At 37.7% G+C, this 17,151-nt stretch overlaps 5 protein-coding genes across 7 annotated transcripts; 2 read left to right on the top strand and 3 right to left on the bottom strand.

Moving 5' to 3' along the window:
• Positions 1-468: 468 nt before the first annotated feature.
• Positions 469-2,851, top strand: LOC125211978 (uncharacterized). 2 transcript variants are annotated; one of them, XM_048111956.2, is made up of 2 exons: positions 469-579; positions 923-2,851. In XM_048111956.2, exon 2 carries the CDS (start codon positions 929-931, stop codon positions 2,690-2,692), a length of 1,764 nt encoding a protein of 587 aa, XP_047967913.2. In that variant the 5' UTR covers positions 469-579; positions 923-928; the 3' UTR covers positions 2,693-2,851. The 2 variants fall into 2 exon arrangements, with proteins under 2 accessions (XP_047967913.2, XP_088923168.1); XM_089067042.1 differs by lacking the exon at positions 469-579 and having other exon boundaries at positions 680-2,851.
• A 57-nt stretch (positions 2,852-2,908) lies between these two features.
• On the bottom strand, positions 2,909-4,689 carry LOC125208973 (high mobility group B protein 7-like). Its single transcript, XM_048108523.2, has 8 exons — positions 4,475-4,689; positions 4,260-4,342; positions 4,066-4,117; positions 3,891-3,989; positions 3,744-3,801; positions 3,606-3,650; positions 3,450-3,527; positions 2,909-3,371 (listed from the first exon to the last, which is right to left on the bottom strand). Exons 1-8 carry the CDS (start codon positions 4,591-4,593, stop codon positions 3,132-3,134), a joined length of 774 nt encoding a protein of 257 aa, XP_047964480.1. The 5' UTR covers positions 4,594-4,689; the 3' UTR covers positions 2,909-3,131.
• A 1,217-nt stretch (positions 4,690-5,906) lies between these two features.
• Positions 5,907-8,007, top strand: LOC125210872 (uncharacterized). Of its 2 annotated transcripts, none has more exons than XM_048110484.2 (2): positions 5,907-6,570; positions 7,859-8,007. In XM_048110484.2, exon 1 carries the CDS (start codon positions 6,025-6,027, stop codon positions 6,532-6,534), a length of 510 nt encoding a protein of 169 aa, XP_047966441.1. In that variant the 5' UTR covers positions 5,907-6,024; the 3' UTR covers positions 6,535-6,570; positions 7,859-8,007. The 2 variants fall into 2 exon arrangements, with proteins under 2 accessions (XP_047966441.1, XP_047966442.1); XM_048110485.2 differs by lacking the exon at positions 7,859-8,007 and adding an exon at positions 7,077-7,323.
• On the bottom strand, positions 6,602-10,211 carry CPZ (Metallo-hydrolase/oxidoreductase superfamily protein). The gene is made up of 8 exons (XM_048110482.2): positions 9,744-10,211; positions 8,861-9,023; positions 8,715-8,785; positions 8,178-8,273; positions 7,974-8,087; positions 7,499-7,567; positions 7,271-7,345; positions 6,602-6,864 (listed from the first exon to the last, which is right to left on the bottom strand). The coding sequence occupies exons 1-8, from the start codon at positions 10,194-10,196 to the stop codon at positions 6,775-6,777; spliced, it is 1,131 nt and encodes a 376-aa protein (XP_047966439.2). The 5' UTR covers positions 10,197-10,211; the 3' UTR covers positions 6,602-6,774.
• Positions 10,212-10,580: 369 nt separating this feature from the next.
• On the bottom strand, positions 10,581-16,899 carry LOC125210871 (uncharacterized). Its single transcript, XM_048110483.2, has 6 exons — positions 16,117-16,899; positions 15,605-15,707; positions 15,416-15,481; positions 12,713-12,880; positions 12,523-12,619; positions 10,581-10,946 (listed from the first exon to the last, which is right to left on the bottom strand). The coding sequence occupies exons 1-6, from the start codon at positions 16,670-16,672 to the stop codon at positions 10,821-10,823; spliced, it is 1,116 nt and encodes a 371-aa protein (XP_047966440.1). The 5' UTR covers positions 16,673-16,899; the 3' UTR covers positions 10,581-10,820.
• Positions 16,900-17,151: the final 252 nt, after the last annotated feature.

Raw genomic sequence — 17,151 nt, forward strand, 5'->3', positions numbered from 1 at the left:
AGTTTCATAAAATTTGGCCACGCCACAACTTTCCCATCCAAAAAAGCAGCGTAACGTCGCTCTGAAGGAGTACTGAATTGCTATTATGTAGTAATTAACAACAAAAAATTAGTCACCAATATAATTAAATTTGAATATTGGGCACTATAACAATTAGGTATTTCCCACTCTTAAATGGAGTAAGGAAAAAATCGCCGTATCCAATCTTCTTGCTAAAATGAGGGAAAAATTCGTGAAACTCAACCACTAGTTTTCGTTTTTATTGGGTTCACTAATTTTCTTATTCATAACCACCATAAACACTCAATAGGAGTAGTATTTTTTTAATCTTAATTTTAGTTCAAATAATTTTTATGGAAGTAGGGACCAGAATCCAATTTGTAATTAAGGGGTGAATAAGATTTGGTTATGGATAAGAGATTAAACAGTTTAAAAAGGAGAAAAATAGAGCCGATGTAGTTGAATTATGTGGGGAAAAAGTTAAGAGTTAGAAAATTTGAATGGTAGTGCGCTCCAACGTTCCAAATCAGTTGAGGATACTCGTGAACAGCTCGCTCGCTCTACTACAAAATCCAAACGGTCAGAAATTTTACATGTGATTTACTTCAATTTCACAATTTTTACCAATTTCTAGTTTTTTCACTGCCCCACTATAAAAATAGGCGACAATGGGGTGTTTTTTCAGACCACATCATTCATTTCATTTTTCCCACTGTCTTGCACAATCATTATACATACAAACTTAACACATACAAAAAAACCTCCCATGCCTCCTTTCCCAACAGCTTTTTCCTAGTACACTTTTTTTTTCTTTTTTTCTTGTAGTAATATATACACTACAAAAAAAAAGATATTATAGGTTAGATCATTTTCTTGAATCTTGCAGCTTTTAATTACACTTGTACATTTCAAGAAAATGCAGTTAGTGATGTGGGCTGTGTTGGTGATGATGCTGGCATTCTTGAACTCAGCTTCTTCACAATCAGAATTCCCAGCTTGCTCACCTGTTGACAGAGCTGCTCTTCTTGGATTCAAGGCTGCCATTGTCAAGGACACCACCGGTTTCCTGTCCACGTGGACGGGGGGCGACTGCTGCAGCGGCGGCTGGGAGGGCGTGGAGTGCACCGAGGGAGGGAGAGTCAACAGGCTGATGCTGCAGAACCCTGATGCAGATGGTGGTGTGTTGATGAAGGGAGTTCTCTCTCCGTCCTTCGGTAGCTTGCGTTTTTTGGAGATATTGATGATCACCGGCATGAGGCGGATCGCAGGGAGGATTCCTGAGAGCTTCTCGAATCTCACACGCCTCACTCAGCTGGTTCTTGATGACAATTCACTGCAAGGAAGCATTCCTTCCAGCTTGGGCCGGTTGAGGAATCTTCAGACAGTGTCCTTGAGTGGGAACCGTTTTAACGGCCAGATTCCACCTGCATTTGGGAATTTGAGGAATCTCCTGCAGCTGAATCTGGCCAAGAATCTGCTGACTGGCCCTGTTCCTCATGCTGTTGGGACTCTCAAAAGCTTGCAGTCTCTTGATCTCAGCTTCAACATGTTGTCTGGATCCATACCAGATTTTCTTGGACAGCTGCAGAATCTGACATATCTTGTGCTTACTAGGAACCATTTTACTGGGCAGATACCGATCTCTTTGTGCAGTTTAGCCCAACTATCTGAGCTGTCACTTGATCAGAATCACCTGGTTGGGAGGATTCCTGCACAGATTAGGAATCTGAAGTCAGTTTCTGTATTGAGATTGGGCTCTAACAAGCTCACTGGTCAGATCCCAGAATCCATTTCTGAGCTGCACAGCTTGTGGAACCTCAACTTGTCCAGGAATCTGCTGACTAACCCTTTTCCTGATTCAGCATTTGCAAAGGGGCTTCCTTCGATTCTGGCTATCGATCTTTCTTATAATAATCTTGATTTAGGGGCTGTTCCTACTTGGATCAGAAACAGGCAGCTCTCTGATGTCCATCTAGCAGGCTGTAAGCTGCGAGGGGCGCTGCCAAACTTCACCAAGCCGGACTCCTTGGCCACGTTGGACCTATCAGACAACTATTTCACTAGTGGGATCTCGAGTTTCTTGGCAAACATGGCAAGTTTGCAGGCTGCGAAGATCTCCAACAACTTGATCAAGGCTGATGTCTCCACAATTAGGTTGCCTGACCAGATTTCAGCTCTTGATCTCCATTCAAACCACCTCTTTGGCTCTCTGTCAAGGATACTGAGCAACACAACGAGCAGATTTATGGAGGTGCTGGATGTTTCCAACAATCAGATATCTGGAAGCATCCCTGAATTGGTTGAGGGGTTGAACTTGAAGGTGCTGAACCTGGCAAGCAACAAGTTATCAGGCCATATTCCCAATTCAGTTTCAAACCTTGCCAAGCTGGAAAAAATCGACATTTCAAGAAACCAGATAACAGGCACCATCCCAGCTAGTCTGGGGTCATTGGTGAAACTGCATTGGCTGGATTTGTCAATCAACGGGCTCACTGGAAGAATCCCCGACAGTTTGCTGGGAATCGAGGCACTGAGGCATGCAAGCTTCAGGGCAAACAGATTGTGTGGGAAGATCCCACAAGGAAGGCCATTGAACATATTCCCAGCAGTTGCATATGCTCACAACTTGTGCTTGTGTGGCAAACCCTTGCCACCCTGCAAAGGAAAAAAGAAGAGAACAATGGGCCAGTGATATGCTGACTCTCTATGCTCATAATCCCATATGAGCAGAAGTTTGATTATCTTTTTATTCATTCGTGAGTTTAGGGTACACATTTTTCAGGATTCTTAGCATGTAGCAACACTTTGCCTATCTAAATTCTTGCAGTGATTTACCATATTCTTCGTTCAAGGACTCGAGCTCAAAGTTAATCCAGCATTCACAAATATGAAGTTCAAATTATGACACTTTACCAAACATTTGAAAATATTACCAAAAAGGAACACAAAATACAGTTAAATGGGATAAACACCAAATGCATCATTTTCCTTCCCATGATTTCCTCAAAACAATTAGTACTAGTAAACTAGTAAAGGTGGAGATATACAAGAAGCTTGAAAAAACTGAGCATCGATGAGGCCTAAAAACCTATCCTAATTTCCTAAATTCAGCATTCAAAGGCCCTGGTGGACTATTCATCATCTTCTATTTCTTCCTCTTTGACATCTTCCTCAGTTATATCATGTTTTTCCACCTTAATCTCTTTCTCAGATGAATCATTTGTTTGATCCTTGGCCTCATTTACAGTTGACTCATCCTTGACCTCATTTTCAGTTGAATCATCCTTGGCCTCATTTTCTGTTGAATCATCCTTGGCTTCATTTTCAGTTGAATCATCCTTGGCCTCATTTTCAGTTGAATCATTATCATCCTATACACACACAAAAACCCTCAATAACAATGGCAAACCATAGAGACAAACACATATAAACATAAGTTAGGAACATACTTGCTCATTTTCAGCCTCTGATGCCTTTTGATACTCTGCTTTAAGCTCTGCAGCTCTATCAGTATATACCTTCTTCTCCTATTTATCAAGTACAAAACACAGGTCAATAGAAAACCTCACACTAGTTCCTCCGACACTAATAAAATTCTCACTTACATCATCACTCAGCAATTTCCACTTCTCACCACCCTCCTTTGCAACCTAAACAAACATAACAAACAAATTCTTATGGAACTTAAACGACAAAATGTAGAATCACAATTCTTAGACGGTTTGCACACACTACAGCATTACCGTGGAAACCTTCTTGCAGTCAGGATTAGCTTCCTTGAATGATTTCCTGAAGTCATCCCTGCAAATAATTCAAATACTATGAACAACAACAGAGGACAGCCCCATAACTCTCACGAAACAGATTCAAGACACATGGTCTGTGCTTACATGAACAATAAGAATGCAGTGGGAGGACGCTTCTTTCTATTTGGATTTTCGGCCTTCTTCTCCTTCTTTGCATTCGGATCAATCTGTCTTGCCTTCTTTCTGCTTCATTATAGCAACCAATTAGCATTCTAAATTTATTTTCCTATACAAAAACCCTATAGCTTCAGAAAATTACTTCTCTGTTGCTGCCTTCTTCTTGATCCCAGCCATTTCCACAACCTGCGCCTCTACATAAATAGCAACCGATCAACTAAGAGGCTATCCAAACCACCAATTTTTTTTTAAAAAAAAACACTATAGCCAACACCTTAATGCATACAAATTAAACAATAATTACAATAGGAAATAAGTACTGAAAAAATGAAATACCTAGCTTCATTTTGATTTTAGCATCAAGGCTACAGTTATGGAAGCTAATCAAAGCCACTGCCACATCCTTTTGACATTTCTCACTGCAAAACGATCTCTCGTATCACAAAATAATAGAAGAAGAATCTAAAAAACCTACAGATTTGCGAGTCTAAAACATTCTATTATTTAAATTCAGCAATACAAAAGGAAAGATTAACGGAGAAGGCGATTACCATTTGGTAAAAGCACTGCCGTCTCTGGCGCGTTTGAGTGAGGTAGACGAAGAGTCTGATTCCGCGTCCACTCTCTTCCTCTGTCTCGACGCGTTGGATGATGCTCCGCCGCCCGCCATGTACAGATTTGTATTTTCAGATATTTTTTGACGTCGGGATAAAACGGTTAGGCAGAGTGATTTGTATTTTCAGATATTTTTTGACGTCGAGATAAAAGGGTTGTGCAGAGTTAGATGTATGCATTTATAAAGAAAGGAAGGGAAGGCTGCATAATTTGTTTGGTTTTTCGGTTTTAGAAATGGCGCCAAATTTCGGAGCCCAAAATTGGAAAATGAAATATTGATGGAGTTCGATATCCGTTGGTGCCACCCTAAAATTATCTAATGCACTTTTTGTCACTATAAAATAGTATCATATATTTAAATAATTATATAAAACCATAATATTATTAGCAACCTCTATAGTATGATCCCCAATTCCCTATACAGAAACAAAAGCATATACTACCATTTTTACAAGCTTTTAAAATTATATCCCTCAATTTTCATCAATGAAATCACATTGACTCTTTGGTGAAACGTCATTTGAATGATACTCCTAATATCGGGCAAAATTTTGTTATAATCACAAAAAACTAAATAAGAGTATTTAGCAATTACACCACTAAAGTCAAGAGAAAAATTACAAATTATGTTAATCGTCGTGTTCTTTTTCCCCCCGAAAACTAACCCTGTCTTTTATCCTAGTGTTAGCGGGTACAGAGCAATAACATTTTTAAAAACTGACAAAATTCAGAAAGTGCAAAATTTCAAGAAGTAAAAGTTGCAAATGGAACACGAACAATGCTATGCTAGTCACAGAGTCAGAGTAGAAATAAAAAAATGTTTAGAAGAAAGCATAACAAAGAGTAAATTCTAATGGTCCCCTCTGTAATGGTTGGACAAGAATGCCCCTGCATACAACATACCCTTTTTTAGCTTGTTCAATTTGCAAACCATCCAAGAATCATAACGGGAGAAACTTGCTTCAAATGGACGTTAGTTGAGTCAATCAGCTCATAACTTTGGGCCTTATTAATCATCGCACCACTGATCCTTTCACGAAAGAATGACCATGGGATCTACACCTAGGGGAAAGTACCTAACAGTCCTAATCTTAAAATTTTGGATCAATATTATTTGGATTGTGGTTTAATAGGTTTCAGAGATAATATATGTTAAATTCTATCATTACAAATTAACAATATCATTCTAAATATTCAGATTTTGAGCTAACTAGTTATCGGGCAAAAACTAAATACTACTATACTGAATAAATGCGTGTGTATTATACCAGTATATAAATTGAAGAATTAATTTTATTTTATTTAGTTATAATAATTATATTCGGACTGGGTCACTGCTTCGTAAAGTTGAGAAATTAGAGTCGTGAATTTTTAAAAATCAAGATTCTATTAGCTAAAATTAAAAGCTTGGTATTTTGATCAATCCGAACCAACATTTCAACAGCCATACAAAGTCGATCAAATCCACCAGATTCGCCGCCGCGGAATGAGCAATTTGGGGAAGAAAGCCACCGACGACGATGACGTCGAGCAGCTGCTGCGAGAGGCCCACGACGACGTGCTACTCAAACTCAGCGTCAACTCCCACACGGCGCGCGGCACAGCCGCCACTGCCATCGACCCAGATCTCGACCGCCGTTTCCAGGCCCTCAAGAAACCCCAAAAGCTCACAAAAAATCGCGACGATTCTCTGAAAAAACCCCCAAAAGAAGCAGACGCCGCCAGCGCAGTAGCGGAGGACGACGACCTGTATTCCAGATTCGCAGCCCTCAAGACCTCAATTCCGTCAAACAGCACCAATTTTACAAGGAACGAAGTGGTAGAAGAGCAAGAGGATGATGATGATGATGATGAAGTTGAGAAGCTGATCAGGTGGGCAACTGATGCCGCAAGGCTCGATCCTTCTCCTCCATCTGAAGATGATGATGAAGACGAAGATGACAGCGATGAAGAAGATGAAGGAGCGAGCAGAGGTAAAAAGGGCAAAAGAAAATGATGATCAAGTATAGTAATTCTTGCTTTGTGATTAAAGGTACTCTTTTACCAATGATGATCTATTTCCCTTTGTAAGAAGAGACACATTATATATTCCATCTGAATAATCACATACTACATTGCAAGTCTATTAATTACTAGTATGAGCAAAAATGATGTCTGATTTGCGTACAAACTCATTGTATAATATATCCTAGTCTACAACAAGTGCAATACCATTAGCTTCCAAGAATGGCAGCAACTAAGCGTGCAGTGATTTGAATCCCTCTGTTAGACTCATCACTTTAGCTGACACCTTCGACTGCAATTTCGACACAGCTTGCCGGATGTCCTGTAAAAACCAAGAGTGCATGAGCATTTTGAAGAGTTTAAGTTTTACTAATGTGTTATTCCCTGTGTTATTCATCTCAGTTTTACTAGTACATTACTGTGGCATTTGATCTGATCCTCATAGATTAACATACCCAAGCATCCGTAAAACCTATATAATTCACTACAGAAGGGGCGGGCCACTTTACAATTCTGTTTTTCTTGTCTATTTAGGATTCTGGTGCTTCAGGATGAAAGGAGGGTTGAGACAGATAGAAAACTATCCATGGTAACGGGACAAAAGGGAAAAACTCAGGTGTTTGGCAAAATCATAATGTTCTAAACAGTTCCCGGGAACATAGTGCAAAATATCAACTCAAAAGAGTAATGCCAGTATAGCAAAGAAGCAGTTTAATTAAGTTATCTACCTCTAGATGGTAGCGAGATGAGAAATGAGTCAGCACTATGGTTTTGTTCCGAATCCATTGTGCATTTTCCATGATCTGTATGTCAAGAATCAAAATTTGAGATCAAACAACTAAGAAGTTGCCAACCTACAAAATGTCAGCCTGATTCCCAGAGAAGAGTCCAGGCAACTGGGATAAACATAGCTTGTAACGGAGCTCAGTACTTATAACTTGAAATCATTTCAATACCTCATCAATATGAGTATGGCCGTGCTCTCGTGCATGCTCAACGCTGACACTTTCATCCAGAAATGTAGCCTGATAACAGAGAAAAGTTAAAACCTGTGAGAACCTGAATCTCAAAATTCAAGCTTGGCCAGAACACGAGACGTTGTAATTTTTCAAAGTCAACCAAAACAACAGTAGCATAATGGAGGAAGGAATTATTAAGTTTAGATCAAAAGATAAACTGTTGGAATGCGCCACTAAGTTGCACACACCATTTGTTATAGGCATGTGGAGATTCAAATTCCTGAATGTCCTGTTTTTCTTTATTCTTGTTTCTGGTGTTCTTAGCCATAAAGTAACCAAGAGTATCCAAATTTCCAGGAAAATATACAGTAGTGTAGCACGCACGAATGCAGAGAACAAGAACTTCATCTACATTGGATGCAAAGTACAATCCAAATGGCAATTATCACAAATGCTGAAAGTAGATGATCACCTCAGTTATGAGAATCTTGGCCCTCAAGGCATCAGCACTGCGTGGATCAAGGTAAAAGTCTGATGTGGTATCTCCTGTAAAGGCCACCTCAGGGCACAAGATAGTATCTGTGATCTGATAAATGAACAAGCAGCCATGGAATAAATTTCTGCCTTAAATTAAGTCACATAGTAAACAGATTTACAGTACTTCAGGACTACAAACCTCAACTCCAGACTTCTTAATTTTCTCAATTTGTTTTCCTTTTAAATGTGTGTACTGTTTTCTCAGTTTCTTCCTGACTGAGTAAATCACATAACCCTGCAAACATACAAAATATTATAAAATGCATTCCAATTCTATTGGGAGTGTGTTTACATGCAATGAAACCTAAATCACCGTACAAGGAAATAACTGATTTCAGCTTTGAAAATATTTCTATAAGTTCTTCTGGAAGAACTCAGGGTAATGTAGTCCCTGTCTCCCTGATACAAGTGTTTTACCATTTATGGTAAACTCTAAAGAAATTTAAGGCACAGAATAAAAAATCAGGTACTGAAATGAATTCACTCTAGGGAACTTAGGATAAGCCGTGAATATTTTTTGCAATAATTCATCTAGATATAAACAAAGTGCTAATGCACAGTATAAAAACGAGGCACTTTCAGTATAGCTGTAAAATGAATAGCTAAAGATTTGAAATTTTCCACACTGGTAAATGTAAATGACAGGAACTCAAACTCAATTTGATTTCAAGCACACCTGGCTGGTTATAACATGGTGCGTTCTGAATGGTCGTACAACAAGATCATTCCGCATTTCATATGTTTCCCCTAAGTAAAATAAACAGTTTTTGTCAAAGAATTATATATATAAATTGGCCAATAAAAGCATAGTAACTCATTTACCTACATTCAGAGGAACCAAATCAACATTTAGTTCCACCTGACCCATGTTTCTGTGAATGTTAATTAATTGTTCTACATCTCCCATTATGCTTGGAGGAACAAATACAGTAGGGGGCTTTAAGCTGTAAAGACCACGGGTTGCAATATACATCGGCAGCCCACCCTATGTCAACACATACAAATTACTGATTTTCAGAAACCAAATAGCCACATACAGAAATGTAATGCAATAAAAAAAAAAAAAAAAATAAGGAAACTACAATTGGTCAGGAGATTAACCTAAGTTTGTACTCACATTTCCAAAATGCTTACATTTTGCTGCATAGAAGCAAGTCAATAAGATAAATTGACATTTTTTAAGAATTCCCAATGAAAGTTGATGAATGTGGTAAGAAACATTTCACTAAAGGGGCGTTTACTTTTGGGGATTATCTTAGATAGACAAAATAGTGTAGGCTAACCCATTGTTACCTTAGATGGACTGGAAATTTGGTACATACCAAGACAAAGGATAACTTCTATCATTTGAGCTAATTTTGCTTGATTCATATCCCAGTGAAAGAGGGGATTGGAGAAATCCTATTATCCTAATAATAAGGATTTAAACACTCAATCATAAATCCTACTCCATCAATCATGAAAAGTAAAAATTCCCCCTACTTTTTATGCCTTTGACACAACTAAATGGAGTTATTTAGTTAAACAGAATCATGAAATCACCATCAATCCAAATAGAACTGCTGAAATACATATTGTAGAAATGCACATCTGACTTTAATTCTACTTTGTACCCTGATAGTAGCAGCAACAATAAGTCCAACCAAAACTATTCAATTCAAAGCAGAGAACCAACTTTAAACCAGAAAATAAAAAAGGAACATACAATGTGGTCGAGATGAGCATGTGTAATGAAGAGAAAATTCTGCTGCACAGCCTTGGCGGGGCACCTCCCGATATCGAAGGCCGCCTTCAATTCAGGCACAATAACGCAAGTTTCGTGGCCACCAATCGACAGCCCTTCGATGGAATATCCGTCTAAATCGATACTTTTTTTGTGGACCTCAGCCCTGGCCTTTCTGTACTCTTCTTCCTCTATTGCACGCCCAATTGCTGTCAAAAAACCTGAACCACCGCCGCCGCCGCTCTGCACCGCCGCATTGACGGTTCGAGGTTGAATTGGAAGGTGATGCCTGAGGGATGGTGGTGGAAATTGGTGAAATTGACTGAAATTGAGCAAATTTGAGGTTGCTGGGTTTAGTGATATCATTTGGTAGTTTGTTTTGAGAGGGAACGCAAACAGTGTTTTTGTTATCAGTTTAACTGTTGAAGATATCATCTTTATCTAATGTTTTCTCATTTGTGCGCTTCAGCATCATATTCATTTCATCCTTTTACCATCGCTATTCAATTTCACCGAAATTCAAATTCTTAGATTTTTTTTTTTTTTTTTGTTACTGTGTTAGTTTATAGGTGTTTAATGCGCTTTTAATTTAATGTTGGATGATTTATCTGTATTATATTTTTGTTAAAACTCGAATAGATTGCACATAAAAGTCTGATTCAATTACTGACAAAATGTCACATTTATTTATGCAAAAAAATTCTTTTAGTACAAATCGTTTAAAGAGAATAATAAAAAATTAGTACTATTACTACTTCACAATATGATATTTCTTCCAACAGTTCCAAGAATTTTCAGTGAATGAAATACCAATGCCTATATTCTGCAATATGGAAACCGCGAATAAATTACTGAGAGAATGAGATCATAGTTACAAACATATTGTAGACCTTTTTTTTGGGTAGGGGGGTGTTATAGTACAAGTTTAAGGAACAAAATTTGAGATATTGTGCTACTACCAGCAGACCTGCATCAGTTGTTGAGTTAAAAGGATTAAAGAATCATATTGTATTTCTGAGTAAAGCCACAGTCTTGGTCACCAGCCAACCATGGATGGATCTAGCGAAATTCATCATGGTAATCATAATCTTCGTCTTCGTCTTCATCATATACAGCACTGTAGAAGACATATGGGTTCTCGACCATCTCTGTCAAACTCAAACGCCCATCCTTATCTGTATCAGCCTGCAAAATTACGACTTCAAACTTCAACTAAACAAGTAGCTAGTCTTCTAGGGAAGGCTCAGCTTATAGGTTCTGTGAATGTTAAGTAATGACAAGTATTAAGAAGAAAGGGCCAAATATCAGCATAGAAGAAAATAAATGGAGAGTATTAGAAATTATGAATAAGCAACTGCTTGAGTGACCTGAATATTGCCAACCAATACAAGATTTCTCTAGCAAGAAATGAACGATGATCTAAAATAAAAGGCAGCATATAACTCATTGATGCGACTAATAGAGATAAAAGTCTGGTATACAATAACCAGTCAAATCAGGCTTTTCTTGTACAACATGCACCAATAAAGACTGATTTGGGTGGTAAGTTTTCCTCTAAGCCTTTCTCTCAAGCCCCAAAGGGCTTCAAAGTGATCCTCATACGGTTGTTGGCATAATCATGATTCTAATTTGTAAAGAAATAGTCTACTGGGCATATACTTTCCATATAGATTAGATTTAGAACATTTACGAGCACTTGAAGGATTACATATCAAACAAACTCAATACTTATTTAAAGCATCAACGTATGTGGTGGATTAACAACATATATCTATCTACTCTGTCACCAAGTATATACTCATTAATAGATACGGAGTACTATAACTAAAAGATACAAATGTTAACATGTGCAAAATTTGTTCTAGCTGGGACGGGCTAGTAATGAGAAAAGGCAACACTACTATTGGATAAAGGACTGCCATGGACTCATGGAGCTTGTGTACAGGTACATGGAGTATATGATAAGTCTGGGATTAAGGATTCAAATGGGATGTTCAGAAGCAACAACAACTTATGTTACTGATACTATTTTAACTGTCAGTAAAATCTTTGAAGATAGCCATTTTGCTATGTAAACATAAAAAAGTAACCAAAATTAAAATACCAGTAAGTAACTAATCCCTGTTACTAAATTACCCTTCAGTACAAGAATTACATGATATCAAAGCAGTTGACTTTTTGAAAAGAACTCATGTTCCAACAACCCTAGGTCTAAAAAGTTAAAATATGGAAACCAAGACAATTATTACACTTACCAGAAATATGACTCCATTATTTCTTCATACAGTAAGGTCAAACCATCTATAGAAAAACCTGGGAATAGGCTTGAAGCCTAGAATTTACTTCACCTATTTCTCTATAGATTTAATATCATCATAACAAGAAGGCTAATCTAGAAGAAACCACTAAAAGATTGAATCAGCCACCGATAAGTATGACTATTGATCTTGAGTTATGCCCCTTTTAATATTGAAAAGGGTCTACTAGTTCATTTTAAAGTTAAAACACAAGTTGCAGAATATTTCTGCCAGTGAAACACAAGATCCACAGTTCCACACACATAACAAATTTTCAAGAGAGGAAGCAGAATGCTTTTGCTGTAATCATATTGCAAAATTATACACATATGTGACACATTCATTTCTTTATGAACCATTTCCACTGAAATCATAAAGTGCTGAGCAACGAAAGACATGATTCATTAACAATGTGTTCTTAAATACTTTTCCTCAAAGAAATTGAACATAAGTGCAAAACATACCTGCTGCATTATGTACTCTGACTGCTGTTGAGCATAATATAGCTCCGACGGATGTATTTTTTGAATAACCGGCAGCAATTCTATATGTGACAAATAACTGCAACACAAATATTTAGGTTAATTCATCATTTATAAAAATAATTGTCCCAATTGACCAATCAATTTAGGAATAGATGTATCAGTAGATTACCCATCACCATCTTTGTCAAGCTGGTTGAACAATGTTTTTGTTGGGGCCTCCTCAGCATATTCATGTGACGAATCCTGAACCCCTTCACCATGTGGTCTAATCAAGTCATAAATTCCATGGTAAAATTCTTTGTAGTTGACCTTCCCATCTTTGTCGGTATCTCTTTCCCTTATGTGTAGTAGATGACAATGAAAATGAGGAAATTAGATACTATAAATCACTTACACTAAATCATACAGAAAATGGAAAAATGTTTTAAACGTATGCTTCACAAGAAGAAATAGAAATTATTGGCTATCTAACGAGAAAAACTCTTCTGCATTTAACTTAATTATATATTACAAGGAAACAAATTTATAACTTATATATTAATGATGCTGATATCCAAAGTCAAGCAGTCAGACGTATCTTTCCCTTCTACCTCCACTCCACAAGAGAAACTCACTAAACATCATAAATAAAAAGAAGCAGCATAAAGTCCAGATGCAAAATATGAATAGAATAGTCACGTTTTTTCCAATTAGTCTTGCTCTGTAGCAACTCAAAACCATGCTTAGTAGTGATTTGTTCTCTATCTCTCTCATAAACATAAAGAAAATCTTGAGATCCATATATCCAAAGACACCATAAATCATCCTCAGTGATCAACATGCAAGAACTTAATTGAAATACACTAAAGTGGCATGAGAGGACTCCAGTTAGTAGTTTAATATTCTCACGAACATGCCATTGCTTGGTCATACACAGAACTCTTTGAAAAATCATCAAGAATTAAAGCTAAGTCTTTTTATTTGTCCATGACAATTTTGAATGGCCAGCTCCACTTCACACTTAACCAGATATGTGTTATACTAAATAAATTGTACTCATTTATTTGTTAGGAACCAAGTAAATGAGATCTAACAAAAACAATAAGATACTCACACTTATCTAAAAAAATCATTCAAAATCCAGCTAATGTGATCATTTGCCAAAACACGTACTGCTCTAATATAAAAAATTCTAGATGAGAATCCACAAATTGCACCATAAAAATAAATGGTTGACTCGCAAATATTTAGAATTCAGTCTTTTTGGACAAAGAAACCGCCGAAGCAACTTCTAGAAATAGTCATTATCTATCAAATTCGACCTAAATTGATCAAGCTTTCCCTCAATGTGTTCCTTCCAGCCCTCTGGTTTTTTATTGAAGCCCAAAAACCCAGCCATGAGTCAGAGACGATAGTGCCAATACCCTCTCTAAGGAGACTCTGTAATTGTTTTTAAAGCATATTAAACATGTGATCAAGCCCCCAACCATATCCCACCTCACAGGTTCTTAAATAATACTAATGCACACATCCATACTTCTAATTAAATTGTTTTTATAAATGTTAGTCACTTCAGATTATATAGATAAAAGGCCTTCTGCTCATTTGCATATACTAGTATTTAAAGTTAATATACTAAGACTAAAGGTGAACATAACTTGCCATATACTAGCATCAAAATGACCTAATTTTATGCTTAAAATCTAATAATTTGCATAGGTATCTTTTCTCATAAATTCTTCATTCAGGTTAGTAAGGAAAAGTGAAAAATAATAGCTTCAATATAAGGTCTGTTCTGCTTTTGCCTATTTGATAATAGCTTAAAACTTATCAATGATTAGGCAAGCAAGGAGACGAGGAACCCCAAAGAGATCACAAAATTAGCAGTCAGGAATGAGAAAAGCATGTTGGTCCACAACAAATCATCATGATTCGAAGAATTTCTCTAACTGTTTAATTATAGAAACCTGGGATGAATAAGAATCAGTACGTATCCAGGAACTCAATCAAATGTTTCTCTCTAGACAGCTATTTTTAGTCATCGTCTTGTTATTGTTATTTTAACTATGCAAGATCAGAAATGAAGACAAAATGTATCTATCAAACTATAACTTAAGCATGCGCTTGTGAGACACTTCCTAGTCGAGCTTCATTTCTCAATTTAATAGATGACATCAATCTAGTTGTGATAATAATATATCATAGTCAAGACCAATACAACTTCAGATGAGTATATTCACCCTTCTACTGTGGAAGCTTGGGAAAATATAAGAGAGCAAGAAACTATACATTGGTCACATGTTAAATATGTATGATGCATGCCAAAACAACATTTCAGAGATAGAATGAGAGATCTTCTGTAATAATCAACAGAAGCATGCCACAACAACTTTTCAGCCATAGAATGAAAGATCTTATGAAGCAATATATAGAAGCATGCCACAACAGCTTAATGAAAGATCTTCTACAACAATCGCTTGAAACAAATGAATAGCAGCATATCTTTAGACTGTTCATACAAAAAAATATTATCGATGAGCAAATAATGTTTCCCTACAGTGATTTTATCAGCACTCGTAAGTAAAATTCCAATAAGAGCGTTTCTGTTCAGTATAAATCATTCCAATAGCTGAAAAGTGCAAAGTAGGCATTCACATGATGCATCTTTTTAATGTGATACATTTATGCTTAAATCTTAATAGTGGGAGGTGGTTGTCCAATGTACAGTTCAATTATGATTGCATCATTCCAGAGATGGAATAACAACAGTAACCCATAATTTCGAGGTTACTTACAAAGTTAAAGCAAGTTTATTCACCTACAATTTGATTGCCATAGTCAACAAGCTCAAATCATGATGTATAAAAGGAAAATTCCGGTTCAGCCAGAGTACCTTATTTCTTCTTTACACAACCACTCAAGCAATTTGTGATTGGTTGAATCAGATGGATGCAGAAAGCTACAACAAGGAAAGGAAATGAATTAGGCCGAGTAGGTGACAAAGAACACCAACAGAAACAAATCCCAAAAAGAAAGATTAATCTTTTTGAAAATTAAGCTCCCGAGCTGGTCAGAGACTTACTCATTGAACTCTGTGATATTCAATTGACCATCTCCATCTACATCTGATGCATTAAAATGCTCCTCTTTCCACCAGCCCATTTCATATCCAAATGAGTTATTGTCTGCATTAGGGAGGAAATCAACATTATCAAGCAATTCCTATGTTTTCAAAGTAACAAAGTTCAGTACTATGATCCTGGTCCAGATCTAATTCCTTAAAAACCGAACATGCCCCTATAGTTGTGTCCTGAATACATCACCATATTCTGATCCAAAAAGCACAGAGTAAACACTCAACAGTACTTCACATTAATGGTATGGCTAAGATCCAAACTACCAACACCAAGAAACAAAGAAGTGAAAATAGTAGCAGAGACTACATGAATGAAGGACTCTAGGTCGAATTCAATTGGTGGAGTAGTTATTGCATTTAAAATCTGAGTCATCATATTCTCAACATTCAAGTAAAATAGAAGAGGACTGATTCATATTAAAGTCAACTCCGCAATGCTTGGAACAATTGGGGCAGACCTGAATTAACGACCCAGCTCGGCGGCTGATACTCGGCTAGCGTGACGAATCCATCTCTATTCTTGTCGTGGACTTCCATTTCCCTCTGGGTCCGATGCAGCACCTCCTTCTGGCTCTGCTTCAAGTTCCACTGAGTCAACTCGGCGGCGCTGACGTAGCCATCGGGCGGGTCGATGTCAATGTTGGGGAAGAGGAGCAGCAGCCTGTTAGTCACATTGAACTTCTCCTCGTCGTTGAGGTAATCCTCGGCGCTCGCGAGATCGTCCCACTCGTGGTCGGGCGGAGTCGACTCAGGGTGGTGAGCTTGGATGTAGTGGTGCTCCCACTGTTTGTCCTCGCGCTTGCGCTCGATTTCGGCGACCACTGGGTCAAATGCGGCGGCGGCGGAGGCAGAGAAGCGGGGGTCGGTGGGAGGTGTGAAATTGAAGTTGGAGCGGACCTTGAGGCGGCGGTGGCGGTGGCGGTGGCGGTGGGAGTTGTTGTTGGAGGAGCGGGAGATTAGGAGTAGGAGGGCGACTGCGAGAGTAATATAGATGATGAATGAAGCTTTGGTCATTTTGATGAGATGACGGAGCTTCCTACTTCATCCGAAATGCATGTATGCTGCTAATCTGCGACAAATTGCACCGCGTCTATTTACAGAGAGAGAGGGAGGTAGGGTAGATCTTGCTGTGTAGCTGGCAAAGGGAGAATTGCTGTGTGAAGAGAGAGACGTATTACGATGAAAAGCTTCACTAAGGGTGGTGAAGCCGTGAAGGGAAGAGCCTTTCTTCATTTACTTTGGGCGAAGTCGTGTTTTTCATTGATTGTTAAAATAAACAATTATATATTCTAAATATGTAAAAATTGCAAATAAAACCCTAAAATTCAACGTCCTAAAAATATAAAACTACTTATTTGACCTTAAGTTGGCGTGGAGTGAGATGATCATGTCGTTATGCATCTCCCATTCCATTTCAGACATCGATGACACATCCTACTTCATCGGTCCCCTCAAATGGTTGATCTGTATAGTTATGATCATTTAGAGTGTCC

This window comes from Salvia hispanica, chromosome 3, assembly GCF_029641045.1.
Source record: "Salvia hispanica isolate PSC_SH4W2 chromosome 3, Shi_PSC_v1, whole genome shotgun sequence".
Taxonomy (NCBI): domain Eukaryota; kingdom Viridiplantae; phylum Streptophyta; class Magnoliopsida; order Lamiales; family Lamiaceae; genus Salvia; species Salvia hispanica.